The 22,189-nt window shown below is 36.3% G+C and overlaps 1 protein-coding gene across 6 annotated transcripts in view; it reads left to right on the forward strand.

Annotated features, from left to right (window-relative positions):
• The window catches only part of LOC138714634 (mitogen-activated protein kinase-binding protein 1-like), a 525,862-nt gene that overhangs the window by 476,207 nt on the left and 27,466 nt on the right, over window positions 1-22,189 (forward strand). For 4 of the 6 annotated variants that reach the window (XM_069846668.1, XM_069846670.1, XM_069846673.1 and 1 more), the window contains 3 exons: window positions 2,892-3,012; window positions 15,423-15,539; window positions 21,485-21,648. In XM_069846668.1, the coding sequence (XP_069702769.1) occupies window positions 2,892-3,012; window positions 15,423-15,539; window positions 21,485-21,648 (402 nt within the window). The other 2 variants (XM_069846671.1, XM_069846674.1) reach the window with 2 other exon arrangements.

The following is a 22,189-nucleotide window of genomic DNA, read 5'->3' on the forward strand; positions in this document are numbered from 1 at the left end:
AAGAAAGCAGGGATACTGGATAAATTATCAAAAAATATGCGAGCCTTTGTATTTTGTTTAGCGGCTCTTTCCATTATGAGATTGAACTGATGGGCACTTAATTTCACATTTCTCCTGAATTGTTAAGGTACTGAACCGTATAGACTGTAAATATTGTACAGAATTAAACATTGTTGCACTTGTTATACTCACAACATTAAAGAAACTGTATTTAAAACTGCGCGCTACTGACAAACTGCTGCAAATTTTGCAGCGCCTGGATGCTCTGGATTAATGGCAAGGGGCACCAGGGGGAGGGGTAAAACTAACGCGCAAAGCATCCGAGACGAGACTGGCAGCTCCAGGGGAGGAAGTGACTTCACTAACGATTGCGTGCATGTCAATGAGAGCGGAATTTAAAAAAATTCGAGCCGCTAAATAGAGACTGTATAATAAATGTTTTTCACAACATAAAACGAGACAAGAGCCACAAATGTCTGGGGGTGCTGCAGCTCCGCAGCCCCTCTTCGAAAGCCGCCCCTGAGTTTTAGTAATAATTTATTTCTCCAAACAGAGTCATATGTTAACTGAAAGTCAATAAATATTGCCAAGATATCTTCTTGCTTGTTAAAACTGTCTTTTATTTCTTGGCCAAGGCGTATGACTTGTTCATTGGTAGAGTGTAGTTGTCGAAAGCCGGCTTGTCTTGCTGATAAAAGATTTTGGGATTCTAAATACCAAGTTAATCTGTTGGAGATCATGGACTCCATGGTTTTTGCTATCATGCTTAATAGTGCTATTGGTCGATAACTATTAACGTCATGAGCAGGTTTCCCTTTTTTGTGAATTGGTATAATGATTGCTTTTTTCCAAGCTGCAGGAATTGAGGTGTTCCATGATAAATTGAAAATGGATAAAAGTACAGACTTGGCTTTTTCCCCCAGATGTTTAAAAAATTCGGAATGAATGTTGTCAGGGCCAGGAGATTTCTTGGTTTTTAAATTTTGTATAGCTATAGTTAATTCTTTGGAAGTAAAATTTTGATGAAATATTTCAGGTTTTGTACTAGTAATATTGTTTTTATTATTTTTATATAATTCTCTTTTGATAAATTTGTCAGTTTTTTTACATTGGGATGTAATCTGTGAGAGTTTGAGTAATGTTTATTAAATGCGTTTGCTATATCTCTACATCTGTTAGTGTTTTGTTATCATGAATAATAGGTTGGCTAGTAATGAGTTGTTGGTAGTCAAATAATCTTTATTTAATCATAAAATAGATTGAGATTGCTTTTCTCTCTTCTTCCATTGCTGATGAATATGAAAAGAAAAGAAAAGCTTTTAAAATATGGACGTCTCTTCATCTTTAGGTGGGGGGCACTCATTCTACTCCTGGGAGTTTCATACAAATGACACTGATCCTTTTCATCAGAAAACAAAAATACAGTATTCAAGGAGGAAGGAGTATAAGTGCAATAATTTCAACTGGTAATAGGTAATAATAGAACTAATGAAAATTTCCAAATAAACTTTTCTCTATCTGTAAGTGTTACTGAAATAAATTAAATGTTTTTAAAGGATGGAGTTATAAATCTTGCAGCACTGTCGTGATTTGTTTACAACATTGATGGACAGATACGCAGCTTATAACCATGTGTCTGTACATCAGATCATGATATTTCACTGACACAGGTCATTGTGCTGTCTGATTTAAAAGACGAAATATTTCACATTCGTAATAATGAATGTAGGTAACGTGAGTTAACAGATCATGTACGTACATTACAGAGGCTAATTTTTGGATAGGGACCATTCTAATAGCATACAAAAACAAAACACTCTCTGTTCGTAAGACTCGCGTTCTCACAGTAACAAACGTTTTGAGATTGGTTAGCTTTCTGGTAGGAAATCAGTCCTGCTTCATAGGAATTCTGTCTTGAGTCTCCCTAAATAAGAAGTTTGTCTACATATGCATCAAAAACCATGACATCATCCTTGATTGATTCACAACTTATTCTGCGAAAAGACTTTGTTATTGCCTGCATACATTGTATTAACACAACTAAACAGCTGTACTGGCAAAGATCTTTACATAGTTGTCAGATTAACCTGGCACAATAAATTTATTATTAATCACTTATCTTAAAACGAAATAACATCAAAACAAAGCAATTCGTGAACAAATTATGAGGGAATTTTCTCTTACATATTCCCTTGTGAAAACGTATCCAAAACCTAAATCTTGTCAATAAATAAGATGCACATATTAAACACAAATTATTTTCATTAGGCCAAATCCTTCTTTGGAGACCAAAATCTTTTGACATTTTTCTTACCTGAATCTGCTCCTAAAATTAATGCACTCATACCTCTTCCACCCTGTATAATATTGGAATAAAAGCTCACAATTTCTGTTGTCTGTATTCTTCACTTCAGATTTATTACATCAAAATAGATATCCTTTTCAGCTGCCACGGTGGTCTAGTGGCTAAAATGCAGGACTTATAATTCTATGGACCCGGGTTCGATCCCTGGTGTACTCCCGATTTATAACTTGTGTTGGGCAAGCCTGTGGTCTAGGTAACACAGGAGCTCCAGTTCTCCTGTGGAATCCCAACAAATCTCCATCATCATCTCATCTCATCTCAGCGTGGCACACTTGGGCAACGACTCTGTTGGTAAATTGGTCTACACAACTGACTTCATATGGATGAATGACGAAAAGTCAAGTATTCGCCATAAAAAGATAGAGATTAAAGTTTAAAATACCAGGTGTGTTTTGTTGCCTAACAAACTGTTCTCCGAATTTTTCATCAGACTGTCCCACCCTATACATTTACAGTACTTTGCAGTAAAAGTGATAGATGCATGAAGAGCAAATTATTTGAACATACGTGTTTGTCGATTGTGCAGGTTGGCTACCGGTCAAATCTGAAGAGCAGCCAAAGCATCACTGATCTAAGCCAAATCCCCGAGAAAGATGGCTGGGGTCCACGTGGGGTAAACCATGTTCATCGGTACACTCCTGCTGGAGGTAAACAATATGCTGCTTCTCTAATGCGCCACCAACTGAACTCTGCCATATTGCAGCCGTCTAAAATAATCCAGTCTTCCATTTCTCCTGTCATCATCCAGCAGCCAAAGAACTTGGCAAACAATCCTGTGCCATCCATTATCGCTCCTACTCCTGGTAAATACTTCACCCACATCTCAAAAATTACACTCGAAAACGCAATCACAAAATCTCCTGCAAGCTTCTACAATACACTTCCAGTTACGAAAACTCCAAAGGGCATCAAAGACCCCGGAAATAAATCCGAGCTTGCTAGGCTACGGTCTCTTCCACTCCCAAGTACTTTATCCCTTGTATCGGTTACGGATCCCAAGATAGCTTCTTCTGCTTATACCTCACTTCCTTACTCCGACATCCCAAAGGACTTAAAGAACTACACTGAAACGGCTTCTTTAACCACCAAAACTGTCATGTATTCCACATACCACACCTTGCCCACAACTAAAAAGTCTGCCACTGTCCTGAAGACTGGCTCTGCCAGCAATAGGTCTGCTGTGGTGATGGAAATTACTGGTAACATTTGTTCTTCTTCAGTCCTGTCTAATAAAAAACCTGTAGGCACTAATTCTTCTGGATTGTCACAAGGCAACGCTTCTCCTTCTAAGCTATGTGTGGGGGTGAAGTCCAGTGACGACCCTGAACCTTGTGCTGCAACTGACAACTTAGCTTGGGTGCAGTCACCTTGTACTAACAATGCTTTATATCCTACTGCCAATAGTGCTACTAAAGCTTTGAATGCTGTTAGAACTAACATTAGTGGTAACTCCATTAGGGAAACGCAAAAAGATTTTGTATTAAAACACGGTGAACTGTCACCAAGTAAACGACCCGTTTTTCTCAATTTACGTTCTGGTGGTGGTGGTAGTGGTGGTGGTAGTTCTAAATATAGCAAGACTCGATCAAAGACTCCCCTTACAAATCAGTCTTTACCAGAATCACCAGTGTGCGAGGATCTCAATTCACCAACTGGCTTATTTCAGAACTTGACAGATACAGAAAGCAACATTAAGTCGTCTAGATTTGGTCAGCAACGCAGGTCTTGTAGTTATTTCATAGATTTGAACACACTGACTGATAACGAACAAGAATTTCAGAGTAAAAATACTAAAAATGTTGCAAAGTCTTCAGAATCTCTCCCAGCCACATTGGGACGAAATAATATCGCGTCAAGCGAGGAGAATCTTCTAGACAGTTGTGACGAGGAGGACGGGAATGGCGACTTCAGTTCAGATTCATTGGAAGAGCCAAGCGAATTTAGCAACAGAACTCCACGCAGATGCATCAGTGACTACCAGATATTTACACGTCCGCCAGAATTGGTTGGATTCGAATTTGAACGTCGCTCAGCAAGTGCTGCCGGCAGACAGTGCAAGAGGAACAGAGAGGCCTTCCACAGTCAGGAGAGCATTCTGTCCAACACGAGTGGACAGCTGTCGAGTTGCAACAACAGCGGCGATATCCTGGAGATGTGTTCAAACTATGAGCAGGATCGCCACAGCAGCGCTAGTTTCTTTCTGTCGCTGCGTCGGCGCAACACAAATGCGTGTCGCAGCCAGGAGAGCATCTTGACGGACGAAAGCGACTACCAGCGTGACCGAGATCGACACAGAGACTCCTGTCGCAGCACCGAGAGCATCTTGGAGAGCGACTACCACTTCTCAATGCAGCGAGGCAACCTTGCGGAGTACGAGAATGCAAGGCACAGGGACTCCTGTCAAAGTACAGAGAGCATCCTGACAGACGACAGCGACTGCCAAGTCTTTACGTCATGCAAGGAACTGGAGGTGAAGAACAGATTGTTCCCCTCGACCGGGAATACAAGTAAGCCAAAGTCAGAAACGCCAAGTACAGGGAGAGAGAAAGCTCTGTCCGAAAAAGAGGTGAAAGTTGAAACTGATACTCCCAAAGAGAATACTCACAGGCCGATTTTCCGCACTCGAAGTCTTCAAGACACTTGCACGGAACTCTCTACTACGGAAGTGTCTCCCAGTGCTTCCAATAGCAGGCCACAGACCCCATCTAGAGTTTCACAGACCGACGACGAGAACCTGTTGCTACAGAAAGGTAATGAGAGACCTCCTGCCAGATCGTTAGTAAGAAAGAATTCGTATCCTAGGAGTCGACCTCAGACCCCAACCTCTTTACAGATGCATTCACAGTTTTCGACATTAAACAAATCTTTTACGACTGGCTTCGAAGAGACGTCACAATCACATTCCTTAGGGCACGAACCGGTCAGAAAGTCAAGTGTTGGAAATACGCAGGAATCTCCTCAGAGTGCAGGCGACAAAATTGATCAACACCGCTCTAATCGACCCCCAACTGCACCTAAACCTACAGGGAAAGTTACTCATAAACCACCCTTAAAACCCAGGCAAAAACCATCTCAACAGCAAATGAAACAGAGGGCACATTGGAATCAAAGCGTAGAATCTGGCGGTATGCATTCGCAGAGACCGCTGAGAGCAAACCATCTAGTTGGAATGAATTCTGCGGCTCTGAGTCCAACTGACTACGATCAACCCAAAAAGGGAGAGACAGCTGCAAAACAAGGGAGTTCTGAAGACGCAAAGCAAGGGGAATCCAAGGATAAAGATGGTGCAAGGAAATTAATGTATACTAGAGAGCGCACACAGTCTGCCGATTTCACACATAGGTCAGAGGTAGCGTTGTCTGTAACAAGCAGACCAGGTGGTGTCAAGCTTTTGTGTCGTAGCTTCGAGAACGCAATCGAGGACTATGACATATCCGATGACTGTGCCGAGGAAGACAGTTTCCCGGTGCTGGGGGGGTCGGGATCCTCGACTCCTGCAACCTCTTCGTCTGCCGCCAACTCTCCAAAGCGTCTCTGGCCTCCAGCATCTCGTGCCCCCAACCAGCGTCAGCTCGGCAAGAGACTTGGCACAAGACATCAGATTCTGCCATCCAAATGTAGTGGCCCAGGTAACCCGTGTGGCCACAGCAAGTTCACTCTTTGTATACTATTGGCATGTACTTCTGCACATTTGAGATGATGTTGCTTGAAATGCCGACAACTGTCTCTTGTTGTGTAGCACAAGACTGATATCAGAATAGTTCAGTTTCCTCCACCCTAAGTGTGATAGAATATAATTTTCAATGATCGAATGTTACATAAGGAAAAGAGGGTTTGTTTGGAATATTTCTGAGTGAATTGGTTTGAGTATTGTGCTGCGTATTTGATATTCGTTATGTCTTATTGTATTAATAATCTTAGTTCTGTGTGTTTTAAAGTGTTTCGAGGCTTTGGATCTACTTCAGTCATGTTTGTTTTTTCTTAAGTTTTCCCCAACCATAAGGCAAATGCCAGGTGATCTATGGCGAATCCTCAACCTCGCTTCTTCTCGCCAAAAAATTATAATTTTGTAAAATCTTTACTAGTTCCACATCTTAAAACTTCAGTGCTAATATAAGATCTACGAAATGCAATAAATAAAAAGCATTGATACTGCAAATCAAGATTTCAGGTATAACTCCCTGTAAAGTTGATTCGAATAATTTCGAGGGAAAAATTGTTCCGGAGCCGGGTATCGAACCCGGGACCTTTGGTTTAACGTACCAACGCTCTACCACTGATCTACTCGGGAACTCTAACCGACACCGATCCAATTTCTCCTCTATATCCACAGACCTCAAATTGGGCTGACAACTGTCAAGCAACCAACTTCGAGTGCACACTAACTCTGTGTGACTTAAATTGTGGTTTTCTGTTAACGAACAGTGACGTGTATTATGCAAATCAAGATTTCAGGTATAAGTTGGTTGCTTGACTGTTGTCAGCCCAATTTGAGGTCTGTGGATATAGAGGAAAAATTGGATCGGTGTCGGTTAGAGTTCCCGAGTAGCTCAGTGGTAGAGCATTGGTACGTTAAACCAAAGGTCCCGGGTTCGATACCCGGCTCCGGAACAATTTTTCCCTCGAAATTATTCGAATCAACTTTACAGGGAGTTATACCTGAAATCTTGATTTGCATAATACACGTCACTGTTCGTTAACAGAAAACCACAATTTAAGTCACACAGAGTTAGTGTGCACTCGAAGATGGTTGCTTGACGGTTGTCAGCCCAATTTGAGGTCTGTGGATATAGAGGAAAAATTGGATCGGTATCGGTTAGAGTTCCCGAGTAGCTCAGTGGTAGAGCGTTGGTACGTTAAACCAAAGGTCCCGGGTTCGATACCCGGCTCCGGAACAATTTTTCCCTCGAAATTATTAGCATTGATACTAATTCATGTTTTCCATGCAGCGTGAACAATTATAAATTAAAAAGTCATTACGAAAAAAAAAATGATAGCCAAGGATTCTGATTTGAATTCTGACATTGACGAGAATCAGTCAGTAGATTTGCCTGGAGTATTTCAGAGACAAGGATTTTTTTCTTTGTAAGTTTACATTGTAGAATCACCAGCTTTATTTCGCTATTTAAGAGAGCAATCCATCATTCTCACTTAGTTCTGAATCAGTGGTGATTTGGTGAACTAATCATATAAACTTCACTTTATTTCCATAACACAAAGATTATTAATACTTAAAGGACGACATCAAAATACAAAAAAGTAGACACAAAACTTTAGCTAATCCTTCAATAGAAATTGAAATACCCAAATAAACCCTCTTTCTATTGTTTCCTGTCTTCAGAACTGTACAGAACGCGATTCTATAAAATAGAAGTACAGTAAACTCCTGATTATTAGGGTTTGTTAAGGGGTGGAATTGCATAGATTTTCAGAAAAGTTGTATAATCTATTTTAATAGTAAATATTATATCTATATAAAAATCTGTTACTCGATTAATAACTAGGCACAACATCTCTTTTCTCAAACTTTTTAGTCACTTTTAGTTTTCTTTTTGTTAGAATCATTTTGTTCATTTTAAAGTCATGACAAGATGGAGCTGTCGTCAACTTTTAGCAATTAGGTCTGTTTTCCAGCTTAAGTTGCAGGCAAATTGTAATTGAAGCCTGTAATAAACTAAATACAGGCAATGCTTCATCGTATCATAAAAACTTCCATTTGCATTGCAACTTAATAATAATAATAATAATAATGATAATAATAATAATAATAATAATATTTATATGCTAGCTAATAAAACAGTTCTATTACCGGTTGTTCTTTATGGTTGTGAAACTTGGACTCTCACTTTGAGAGAGGAACATAGGTTAAGGATGTTTGAGAATAAGGTGCTTAGAAAAATATTTGGGGCTAAGAGGGATGAAGTTACAGGAGAATGGAGAAAGTTACACAACACAGAACTGCACGCATTGCATTCTTCACCTGACATACTTAGGAACATTAAATCCAGACGTTTGAGATGGGAAGGGCATGTAGCACGTATGGGGGAATCCAGAAATGCATATAGAGTGTTAGTTGGGAGGCCGGAGGGAAAGAGACCTTTAGGGAGGCCGAGACGTAGATGGGAAGATAATATTAAAATGGATTTGAGGGAGGTGGGATATGATGATAGAGACTGGATTAATCTTGCTCAGGATAGGGACCAATGGCGGGCTTATGTGAGAGCGGCAGTGAACCTCCGGGTTTCTTAAAAGCCAGTAAGCAAGTAAGTAATAATAAATTAAATGCAAAAATAAGTAAATAAAATAAGAACTTATGAATAATTCACGAAACCATTAATTCGAACACAAATTAATAATCAGGAGTTTACTATAAGACGTTAATGGTAAAGATGTTCGTATATTAAACCTTTCCTATCTTAGATATCGTCAGATATTTCTTCAACAGAGAACTGCAATAGGTAGACTTCTTTCCTGGAAAGACCCATATAGCAGTCTAGTCTGGATGCACTTTCTATTTTATTTTAACAAAGTCATTCCAAGAGCACTGTGTGTCCTGTACAACAGTATTTCTCAAACCATGATCTGCAGACTATATTTGCTTTTCACGATACCGTATGTGGCTTGGTAAACCACAGTGTAATATTATTTGAGTAACATATTCCAATCTGTAATATAAAATCCGTGCGTTTTTAAATAGTGTGAATGTTTATAAAGATTAAGAAAAGTGGATTGTAACATATTGATATTTTTCGGAGGTCTGAGGAATTTTTAAACTACTGTAAAGTAAGCTTTTATTTCCAGGAGGTTTGAGAAATGTTGCTGTACCAAATGGTGTAAGTGTTAGATTGAAAGACTGCTAAACTATTTTGATTCTAAAAGATTGAAAAACAGTGACTGTATTTTGTGTGTGTAAAATTCATGTTATCTGTTAGATTCAGTGGTGTTGAAAAAATAAACGAAATGGAAAGGCTTAATAGGAAAGATAAATCTCTCTACTGCCACACTTATGCATATTATTGTGTAATGCATCTGCTTTTGAGTATGTTCTATTGTGTGCTCTCATGTAATACGGTTTCCGCTTTGTATTTGATTAATTTTCACTCCGGACATCCATGCTCCCCATTAGCCTTCAAGGCATGTGAAGGGGATATCTTTACCTTCACAGCTTACATTTTTTCTGACGCATGTTACGTTGTTTGTAGTTGATTGTAATAACTTCTTGAGCATCCTGCTTCTTGATATTCCTTTGTAATATGTTAACCCTTTCCTTACGATGTCACTTTAAACCGTCACTAGCTAATGTTCCTCTTTGTACACACTTCTAACACACTGTTTGCTTATGTAATTGTATTTATTTCAACTCTTCACTTCTAAACGAAATGTTAAATTACTACCAAGTATTGCTGCACATGCTATATTATATGATTGAACATTAAGTATAATTGAATAGTACAGGGGAAAAACAATCAGGGTGATCCATCATCTAATTCAGTATATTTTCTTATTAATTATCATCGCGTATACAGTCATCCTTTCCTATTTTTCATTAGGAACATCGGTAAATTTTGCAGTAATATACTGAATTAGATGATGAAATCATCCTTAAGAGAATTTGATTGTTTTTCCCCTGTGCTCTTCAGTTTCTCTTGATATTGATTCACTTTATAACACTTATAATATTTAAAATATGATAAAAGTTTTTAAATATTGTTAAAAGGTAACGTACTCTTACTTTTAAGATCATTGATGATGAGTAAACAGACTCCGAAATCGCAAATATGTTTTCGCGGGATATCAGCCGAGTTAAAATTTTGGAATGTTCTAAGCTTTCAACTGCTATCTCTGCAGCCATCTTCAGGGAAGTTGTGTCTGGACAGAAAGTCGTAGGTTATATAGATGTTAGGCTCTCTCAGGTGATACGGGATTGGTTGGCGGATTGGCCAATCCGGGGCTGGGAATTATCATTCCTTCGTAAGCTCCACCCCTCCCGGGATTCCTGTGTGAAGTTTGGCGGGCGACAAGTCCTGTTCCGCCGGTTGGAATCGGTTGCTGTCCTCGATCCGTGATCTTCGTGACCTTGATTGTAAGAGGGCCTAAGCTGGTCCAAGGCTGGTGTCCATGCCTGACTGAGCTATAGTCCACCGTCTCTGTTAAAGTTGTGTATCTCCAGCTTAATCTCTATGGCCTCCTTGATTGTACTTTCCCAGTAGTGGCTTGATTTGTTAATGACCTTGGTGTGGTCAAACAGTATTTTATGCTCCTTTTCTATGCTGTGTTGCGCCACTGCAGATTTTTCCAGGTAATACAGCCTCAGGTTCCTCTTATGCTCTTTTATTCTGCCTTCTATTGTGCGGCCAGTCTGCCCTATGTATACTTCGCCGCACTCACATGGAATCTTGTAAATCCCTGGTGTCCTTAGGCCCTGACTGTCTTTAACCTGACGTAGATGACTCCGGATTTTGCTCTGTGGATTATGTATGGTTTTGATATTTAGCTTCTGGAGATGGCTGCAGAGGTAGCAGTTGAAAGCTTGGAACATTCCAAAATTTTAACTCGGCTGATATCCTGCAAAAACATATTAGCGAACCAACGCCGAGAAAGCCTCAAATCATACAGACTCCGAAATGGTCGTATTGGTATGGCATATTCAAGGCACTAATCTTGTATTGTATATCTGCCTCTGTGCAACATCATAGTTACAATGAGGGGAAAGAAAGATAGCAAAAGATTGTACCAATGTGTGAGAAAAAGTTTGTCTAAACTCTCAGCTTACACTCAAGCAAGCAGTGGCCAGAGCACTGGAATGAAAGCAAACATATGTCTTTTGTTTTGCCAACGACCAAGTCAAGTCACTTCAAACTCGATGGTTATTCATTGGCAGAGATATAATGCAACGTGCAATGTTTTAACACAGTGAAGTCTTGAAACTTTTACATTTTTAAACTTTTATCATATTTTAAACATTAAATATCATTTATTTTTAACTACCTTTCTATGGGTCATACCAGAGCTTTGGTTACATCCATATATTTTTTTAAGTTTTCTGTAACTGGCTCATATTTTGACAGACATATAGTGAGGCTTACGAAAGCCTAGGATCAACAGGAATCCTCTTCTCCCCTTATCCTTTTTCTTATATTCCCCCCCTCTTCCTCCTTCTTCTTCTTCTTTGGAATTGAAACAAATTACAATTTTTATGATACGGTATGCAGCTTGGATAAGAAAATCGATTTCAAGTTGTACCCACCAGTGGATGGCGGGAATAATAAACTCTTATCTCATGTTATGCGATCTTCGAATATTTTTAACCAGAGCACAGATATTGTCAATGTTTACAAAATTCCGAACGCATTTTTCTCTTGTGGAGAAGTATTGTGAACACACATTCATTTTTATTTTCATAGCTGATTCGAAATTCTAATACTGCATGGCAGAGTCACATGTAAACTGTGGGTAGCTGTACCTGACCACTTAAAGTGCAGAGTCACTCCTTATTGGTTTAATATGGTTTCACATCTACACAAACATAATGTCGCCACCAACATAGCTCAGACAGTGTTTGCCTGCTGATAAGGAGCTGCACTCAGGCATGGGTTCGATTCCTGCCTGGGCTGATAACCTGGTTGAGTTTTTTCCGAGGTTTTCTCCAACTTAAGGTGAATGTGAGATAATCACACAGCGAATTCTCGGCCTCATCTCGCCAAATACCATCTCGCGATCACCAATTCTTCAATGCTAAATAGTCGCCCTGGATGGCGCAGTCGGTAGAGTACTGGCTTTCTGTGTCCGAAGTTGTGGGTTCGATCCCGGCCGCAGTTGATGGCATTTAAGTCTGCATATGCGAGCGTCGTTAATTAAAACATAATTTAATCAATGCTAAATAACCTAGTAGTTGATAACAGTGTCATTAAATAACCGACAAAGAAAAGGTGAAATAGTATCTGTAACAACTCATTGATTATTAATTCTGGATAACATGAGATCTAGGAGGTAGGAGTCTATAACTAATTCTTGCACTGCAACCTTGCGTCACCGTTTTTGGCATGTGAAATAAGTAATGGAAACGTTAAGTGCGAGTGTTTTCCATTTGCCACAGTCAGTCTGACAACTGTGTTTGGCAAATGGCTGATGTGACGTGTATAGGAAGTGGTACCATTCTCAGCTGCACTAGCAATATGCTCACAAACTGGGCACTATATATCTAGCACATACGCCAAAAATGCTGGCGCCGGCTGTACCCCATATTTGAACTTTCTCTATAGCTGACATATTTCTGACGGACAACCTGGCTAGATTCTCTATGACATAGATTCCCTCCGTATCAGACAGTACTGCCCTCTACAGGTCCTGACCTCATTCCATATCTGAAGTTTTTCTAGATGGATACATGGTGGATCTCCTGTAATTCTGAGTTAACCTTACAACAGGCCTTCACGCCAAGACAAGGAGAATCACATTGTCAAAAGACTGATATCCATGATCTACAACTTTTGATGGAGAAATCATTGCAATAAGTGAAAGTCTCAGGAATCGTCTATGTCACATCAATAAATTTAAGAATGCAGTTATATTGTCAGACTCCAAAGCAGCTATTCTATCAATAGTCTCTAAACACACACTTTCATCTCAAACAGCAGAAATAACTAAAATGCTCTCTCAATTAATATCACTCAATAAAAGAATTGTATTCCAATGGATACCATCCCACTGTGGAATTCTGGGAAACGAGAATGTGGATGCTTTAGCAAAGAAGGGCAGCACTGCTACTTACAGACCTGTTACTAAATCTACGTATTACTCTGTGAAAAGATTTATTAAATCTACATACTTAGACTTCAACAAACAAAATTTGATAACACAATCTCGAGGGGAAAAAATGGAACTCTCTGCATCAAAATCCACAGTTAATTCCCGATTTACCACGAAAATCGTCTGTAGGTGCATTTAGATTGGCAACAGGCCATGACTGTTTGGCCAAACATCTGCATAGAATTGGAATATATCAGTCCCCTAGCTGTCCATTGTGCAACTCAAACCAAGAAATGGATTCGGAACACCTCAAAATCTGTGCTTCAGTGGTTGGCCATGATAATATCTTTGAAAAATATTGGAGTGCAAGAGGTCAAATGACTTTATTGTCAAACGCCTGGCATTAGAAAACAACAACAACAACATATCCATGATCTAAAGAAGATTCGAATTTGTATTACCTAGGTGGAAGCCTGGCACTATGCTAACTTGTACATCACAGGAGTTACACTGTGTGCCCGTCTAGACTAATAAGGTCCAAGTATTACATGTAACCTGAAGTAAACCCTGCTACTTGCATGCAGACACTTAATAAATAGACAGTCATATTACTATTATTATAATATAAGATGTTGAAGAAGAATATGATTCCTCATCACATCCCTAACTTCTGTATGCAACTGTTCTTACTGGGTATTGCTTAAATTAGCGCTCTGAATTAAACAAGTGCACAGCTAGCATGCCATACCTATTGCTCACCATTCACCACGTTCTCTTGTTTCAGTGTGATGATTACATATCAAATAATTGTATCACTTACAGAAATTTAAATGTTAAATTTGGATACATTCTTCATGTAAAAGTGTGATTACATAAGCAAATTGTGTTATCTTATTTATTTATATTTTGATTTATTCAGTGTTTTAAATTCCGACCTTTGAATTGATTATTATGTTTTATTTTAGAGTAGCTTAAATGCTGTGTTTTATTACAAGGTTAGCTTTATACTTGAACTAGAGTATCCATCAAGTGGTATGAAATAATTTTCTGTTATCAACTCATTGTATTTGTTTGCACATTGTTGTAAAAAAAGAGGAGTTGATATAACTGTATTATTCAGGAGAAATTTTTATTGAACTTTGTCATTGATGGGTGGGAGGGGAGAACTTTGTTTTCAAGGTTGGATCTATCTTCTATCTGCAGATTCGTTCTACCTACTTTTTACGTACGAATAATCCCTGCTCCCTATCCTTCTGTAACTTTATACCATCTGTAATAGTTTTTTATTCTATCTTTTAGTTCTCTACATTCTGTTACTTTCAATTCTCTCCTATCTGTCAGTCAAGTGAGTTCGGCCGCTTGTAATTGCCTCGATAATTAAGATGTGAGCCGTTCAGAGTAGAAGTGGTGTAAGTCAAAAATTGGTAGTGAGGGTTAAAGTAAACATTCTGTAAAATACAGCGCAAAGTAGCAATTAATATTCAATTTATTTAAACTATTCGTAGTCAGTGAATAGCAGGAAGGACATATTAATTGATACTTTGAGCTGTATTTTACAGAATTTTTACTTTAAACCTCATTACCCAGTTTTGACTTACACCACTTTTGCTCTGAACGGCTCATATATTTCACTCCTTCGCCTTTTTCACCAGAAGACGCAGTTTATTTTGTTGCAAATGCACTGGGATTGACTTTCTTCGTTTTCTGTCTTCTGTTCCACTGTTCTTCCATAATGTTTTTCTAACGGTAATACAAAATTTTCGGGTTTTTACATAAATGTAGAAACATCCAAATGTTTGGAATTGGCTCCTTCCAGAATTGAACAGATAGGTTCCCCCATCTTTACTTTTCCTGTTGATGAAGCTAATGCATGACTAAAAAAAACAGGATGTTTCTACATCCACTCATGTGATATGATACAAAAACCGTAGATTTTCGCAATATAAAAAGTTTTAAATTGTATATTTCTCCCGAGAAGTTAGGGCCGGTCACATTAACATCTATTGCCACAACCTGAAGATGGATCCACTCTTGGAAACATCGTATTGTCAATCTTCCATGCATTAGAATTGCAAAATATTCAATCAAAGTATCTCCTGAATATACCACCATTGCTTCCTGTTCCCCTTTGAAGCAAATTATTTTGTGGTTATTGCATCTTGTCTACTGAGGTTTAAAATATTATTTGGATTACAGTAGATTGAAACTTCCACATTTATGTGTGACAAATTGAAAGGTGTTTGCCTTTGCACTTTCTTAGCTTGTGTAGTTAGAATGCACGCTTGTTTCTATTTTTCGGTTTGAATAGCAGACAGTGATGAAGGAACTCAGGCAAGTGAGTCAGGTGGTCTGCGCCGAGCTTGTTCCTTGAGTGACCTGGCGAACACAGCACCTCGGAAGCTCTTGCATGCCGCCCCTGTTCAAGGTAGGAGGTCTTACAACACAGGCTTGGATGTCTTTCACAAGCACTTGCGTATCAAGAGCACAGAAAGCATTGCAATTGTGACAATCACATGTTTGTCTTTTGTTTTACACTAGAAGATAAAGTTAATAGGTTATTCTCCTATTATTCTCAAGAAATTAATCTGGTCACATCAGTTTTTCTCACTGTGTTACATGTAAACTAATGATACCTTAAGAAAGAGTTATTTCAATCAGAAACAGCTGTTTGATAAAGAGAAATTACTGTCTTTACACTTTAAAACCAACATAATCAAGTGTATTTCTTAATATTTGGATATTTTCTTAAGTTTTTTCTTTAGTCTGATCAGAAAAGTATAGTCCACGATTGAAATTTCGTCTAATTTTGATTCAGACTAAGTCAATGAAAATATTCAAAGAACTTAAGATATAATCCTATAGGCCTAGCAGAAGACAGTGTTCGAAAGTTAGAAATTGGAAACAGTATCTAAGTAGTATTAGTATTTAGTATTTATTTATTTAACCTGGTAAAGATAAGGCCATCAGGTCTTCTTTGCCCCTCTACCAGAAGATTCCAACTATAATATGAAGAATAAAATTACAATTAGTATTACATTTACAATTACAAATAAAATTACAATTAGTATTAAATTTACAATTACAATTACAATAAAAATCAAAGTACGAAAAGATTACCTGACTAATGAAAGCTAGATAATTTATCATAGAAAAACAAAGAATATTTTATATTTACTGAATTACAAATTAAACCTAGAATAACAAAATTAAGTCGTAGAATGGTGGAAATAATTTAAAAAAAATTATTAATTTTCCAATAAATACTCTTCTTTAAAGACATATTCACTCACTAAAACAATGTAGAATATTTGTGCATAATCTAAGAATCATGTGTTGAAGTATTTATCAAAGGTACACTCTGCTCTTTACATTTTACTTGTGCCATATATCATGTATTCATATAACTAGTCCTAAATGCTTGTTTGTCTTTCATCTCAAAGCATTACATTCCATTATTGAATAAGGTACTTATGTTCAATTTGCTTCGAGAATTTCATACAAACGTTTGCATTTTTTTATCCTGTTTTCAATGACGAAAGGCATGTGGCATTTAATTTTGTAAGTTACTGTTTCAGTTTATCATTCAGTTATAATTATATTTATGTTTTTCGAATCGGCTTATTGGACTCTGCTAAATGTTCATTGTGCAATAAAGAAGATGGCATGGACATGGAATATCTAAAAATCTGTGAATCTCTGGAAAATTTTATGGACTTTACATCTAAATATTGGGAAGCAAGAAGAAGAATGAGTTTACTGTTAAATGTTGAGCATTACACACACACATATTTATGTTTTTGTTGTAATATAAATAAAATAATTACATTTCATTTTATTAAAGAATCATAGCAGTCATTGGCAGTTTAGGTAGTAATTTTCATCCTTTTCGAAGTAAAACTGATGTATTTAAAACTACGATTTTTGCTATACATTTTAAAGTAGTTGACAGAACGTTTCAAATGTAATATCATTTGTGCAGACTTACGAGAACATAGAACAACTAGCACACAGAACTACACAAGCATAATTGTGCTTGAGCTTGTGTGTGCTTTGCTGTAACTTCGGGCTCATTTCATTGTCATTATTATGTTCATCTGCATCTTCATCCGAGACCAGATGTTACGGGTGTGACAAAATTTTCCATTGGCAGTGCGCATTCCTTTAGTTCATTTGGTAACTCTGCTAATTGGTAAATTCTGAAAGAGTAAGACATTTTTTTCTGTATCTGTAAGATTTTTGGCACAAGATTACCTTTTTTAAACTTGGATTTGGATTTGACCAAGAACATATAGAATATTTAGAACATGTTACGAGTGTGACGAAATAGTTAAAATATAAAATTTCAATTATTTTATTATTATTTTCTCCAAACATCTGAAAATACAACTAATTAAAGATATAAAAGGAAACAAAATATGGGAACAGATGCATTATAGGACCCACCCTAAATATAAAAATATGCTAAGCCACAAAAAAAGGTCAACGTAAGTTGCGTTTCGATCAATTAAATGATCGATATATATTGTTTTCATTATGTTGCCAACCAATCAATATTGTTGTAAATTAGTTTGATCATAATCATGGCGGCAATTTCGAATGCTATAGTTAAATATAAAAAAGAAGTGGATCAAATTGTCCCTCTTGATTTAAAATGTAGACTTCGAAATGGAAATTATGGAATTATAAATAAGTTGTAAACGTTTTATAGCTTTATCCATGAATAGAGACATGTTGGCTATGTTTATGGTTTTTTTATGCGAATGTGGTTTACTTAGGAGTGAAATGTTTTGTGAAACATGCAATCCTGGGATGAGACTGAAGAAATTTAAAAGTAAACGAGATGAACTCCTGTGGAGATGTCATTGGAAATTACAAGGCATTAAATGATAGACACAGGAACGCCGTATCGTAGCACTTCGTGAAATCACTCGGATAACGGAGAAGATAAAACGGAACATCTCCAGTGAAGTCCATGGTAAAATGCTAATTTTACACCAGTTTTGTTTTTAATTCTTTGGTCCAGGGGAAATACTAGTAAAAATGTGTTTTTGTGAAAGACTAGTATTTTCCCTGGACCAAAAATGCAGTATAAATTGAGTAGAATTAGTATTTTATAATATATTGTAAATATGACTAATATGAACTTAATTTTATTGTTGTATTAATACCAATGTTGTATTGTTTGAAAGTTTAATGTTACTGTGTTTAAAGTTTAGCTTTGGTTTGTTTCTTTAACTTTATTTTGAATAAAATTTAATATATTGTATAACAAAGGTGACTAATATGAGCTTAATATCATTATTGTTGATTTTTTTAAATTATACATGTTTATAGTACTATGTATTTAGTATTGTTAAGATGGCATACTTGATATAATAATCGAAAATATACAATATATAATCGATACTATGGAATACTCGGGGTGGGTCCTATAATGCATCTGTTCCAAAATATGCAATCACAAAGTTCTACTGTTTGATTTTACTGTGAAAATTAATCGTTTTTAAACAAAAACAAACTGTCCACGCTTAATAACTCTTGTATGTTTCACTTTTTTAACTATGACAGAAGCTTTCTCCAGAGATACTTGTTCCTTCTTTGGTCAGATTTTTGAACTCCCATTATAGCCAACATAGGAAACAAAACCACGATTGAAATTATCAATCATTTAACAAAGTTCAACTGTGCTGTTTATGGTAACATATAAGTTAGATCTTTATTTTAAAATGCTATATAGCCATGTGTCATGGACTTTGTTGCATATTTTAACATACAGAAATAAACTTATGGAAAATATTTTTTTAGATGCAAGACATGGAATGACCCTTATTTATTTGCTTATTTATTTAGCTACTATTTATGTAATTGTTTGTTTATTTATTACTTAATTATTTATTAGTTTATTATTTATTTATTTATTTACTATAATGAGTAATATTGACATAAAACACGTTCTCATATTAAAATCAAATTGAAGTAGGTAATTGCTACGAAGAAAAATGTATTGTATAATGCCCATAATTGAGTTAGAATAGGACAGGAAGACATGGTCATTATCACTTAACAGACATAAATGAACTTGGAGAAGAATTGTAGCAATCCAATTTCTTCTGTGGATATCAGTGCTTGTCAGTGTATGCAGCGTTGCCTGTTACTTCACTGCATGTCTGTATTTACATAGCATGAGGCTCCAGTATCATGGAATGCTTTCCATCGCGATGTTGTACTGTTAGCAACTCCTCAGTGTTCATTTCCAAGAACGTGTTTCAAAGCTCATTTGAAACATGTGGAATTATATCTCATTGTCTACTTGTCTAAAAGGTTAGGAAATGTAATTTTATATATTGAAATTCTGGCTCAAGAATAACAGTTTATAATTTGTAGTAATGTTACAGTATGATTTGTTGCTTAGTTTTTATTAATAACGGTAATGTATCTCTTTTGACTTCATTTGAAATTAAAAATTATTTTTGGCAGTATAATCAGATATAGAATGTAAAAGCTGATGCTGTGTCTCAAAGCTCAAGTCCATACTACACACTAGTGACTAACTACTTGGTGACTTGTAAACTATACACTAGAGAGCTTTGGAAATGTATCCTTGAAACATGGCCTTCTTCATAGATTATTTTTCTAAAAACCACGACATCACGGTGCAGCACTGAATTAAGAATGCAGTGTCCTAATGCAGTTTCATTAGAGTTATATGGAAAAGATAAGGGCTTAATATTTACAGTAATGTTTAAAACATTGTACAGAAGGTACTAACAATGTCAGTGTTCAAAGTTAACGTGTTATTCTACATCATATTTGCATTATTTCACTTCCAAAGCATTTTCAGATTTCATAACCCCAATTGCTGATGAGGTATCCATGTTTGTTTAGTGAACAAGTCATCAATCAAGCAAGCATTTTCGTTGACTAGCTACTACGGACTTGATTGCTATGCATTATGTAGCTTCAGATCATGACTTCTGACGTCACATCCGGCTATTTAGTCAACAATCTAGTTCACTTCAGCTGAAAATGTAGCTTTGAGACACGGCCTGAGTTGACACAGTTTCACAACATATCAAAATAGTATACTGTCTTATGACAGTACTCTATTGCATCATAAGTTTCCTTATTTTGATGAATGCAATACCTGTGTGACATTATAAACGTGTTTCATACACTTTTTTATAACAGAATTAATATAGACGAAATGGATAAATAAGTTATCGAATTCTAATCAGTTATTCTGAAACAAATGCCTGCAGTGTACTCGTGATGTCATTGTTTGGTTTGTTGAATTTATTGACATTGTTGCTAAATGTGGAAATCAATTTACGATTAGGTATGTTAGAAGAAGCTTATAAAGTAGAATTGAGTTTAATTAAAAAAACCGTGATAGTTATGAAAAAAGCATAAGAAATAATTTATTAAATTGCTGGCGTAAGAAAACTAGAGTTTTCAGTAACAGTAATTCTGATTCTGGCATATCTATTGGAACAAATCAGTTGATTACATTTTACATTTTATTCAGTGTGTAGTTTTATTTTATCATATATATCACAACAAGTCAATTGATTAAATTTTACATTTTACTCTTACGTTTGATTTTAATATTCAGAAGTAAGTTTGAATTATTGATTAATAAAAATATTCATTTTCTTTTAGAAAGTCTTTGTTTCAATTAATATTAATATTATGGCTAGACTGCCTTTGTGATCTAGTGCCCATCTGGAGGTCCCAGATTCGATTCCCGGGCTCGGCTCTCAGGGAATTTTCCTTGAAGAAGAGGCAGAAACCCGAGCACAAGTTTCAATGTCACATTGTTGACATGTAACACCATCAGTTAGCACAACCAGAAAGCACTAATAAGTGCTAAAGAGTTAACAATGAATTTAAAATATTATGGTGTAGCACTGTTATAAATACAAACTAGTTAATTGCTATGGCAATTTCATTACGTAACTTACGTGCTATGCAATGTAATAAAATTTTATGAGCGATTTTGAGCAACAATAAAGACTGCTTATAATACTGATGTACAAAAAAACTGTTTCATTTTAAAATAAATATTCCAAAAAATACGTAAAGAAAAATATAAAGCTGTATCTAAAACAAAGGACTCTCTAAATTGTTTCATTTCGTTTTTGTGGTTTTTTATTATTTACACATATTAAACTTTTTTTTTTTCTGAAAATCTATTAAGTGACTTTGATCTTGCTTGTTATTAAACTTTATTTATCTGAATATCTGTCTGTCAGGTGAATTGACCTTTGTTCATTGTCATTATTATTGTGGAGAATAGAAAGTGGAAACTTTACACTTTGTAATCTGTAGACTATTACCAACTAAATAATTGTTCACATTTGTAATGGACAGTTTCAGGAAAAGTGACCAATAAGGGTAGTAGTGGTAGTAGTGGTGGTGGGGGTGCTGCTGCTGGCAGCCGCACCCTGCCTCGACATGGACTCAAAGCAGGCACTTCCAGCCACAGCAGTAACACCAATATGATGCGTAGCACATCCATGGGCATGCTGAACCAGGTACGTGGTTAATGAAGTAATTCTATTATTTAGGCAATAGGCCTTAAGCCTTTGTTTTGTTTATGGCAATTAATTATTGTAATGAATTAATTTTATTCACAATGGTGAATTTTTCAACTGACTGTTGACTGATTATAAAGCAATTTCATGACTATTAGCAACAGCATTGTTTATCCAATATCTAAAGAAGAAGAAGAAGGCCTTAAAATGGCTGCTCTGAAACGAACAGCTGTTTATGAATTATAACCTCAATAAGACAGTAAAACGAAAAGTATTTTCTAAAAGAAAGAAATTCTAATTGAATATGTATGTATCAAAGCACTCTCATAAAAAAAAAATTGAATATATATGTATCAAAGCACTCTCAAAAAAAAAAAAAAATTGAATGTGTATGTATCAAAGCACTCTCAAAAAAAAAATTGAATATGTATGTATCAAAGCACTCTAAAAAAAAATGAATATGTATGTATCAAAGCACTCTCAAAAAAAAAAAAAGAATATGTATGTATCAAAGCACTCTCAAAAAAAAAAAAATTGAATA

This window comes from Periplaneta americana, chromosome 15 (genome assembly GCF_040183065.1).
Source record: "Periplaneta americana isolate PAMFEO1 chromosome 15, P.americana_PAMFEO1_priV1, whole genome shotgun sequence".
NCBI lineage: Eukaryota > Metazoa > Arthropoda > Insecta > Blattodea > Blattidae > Periplaneta > Periplaneta americana.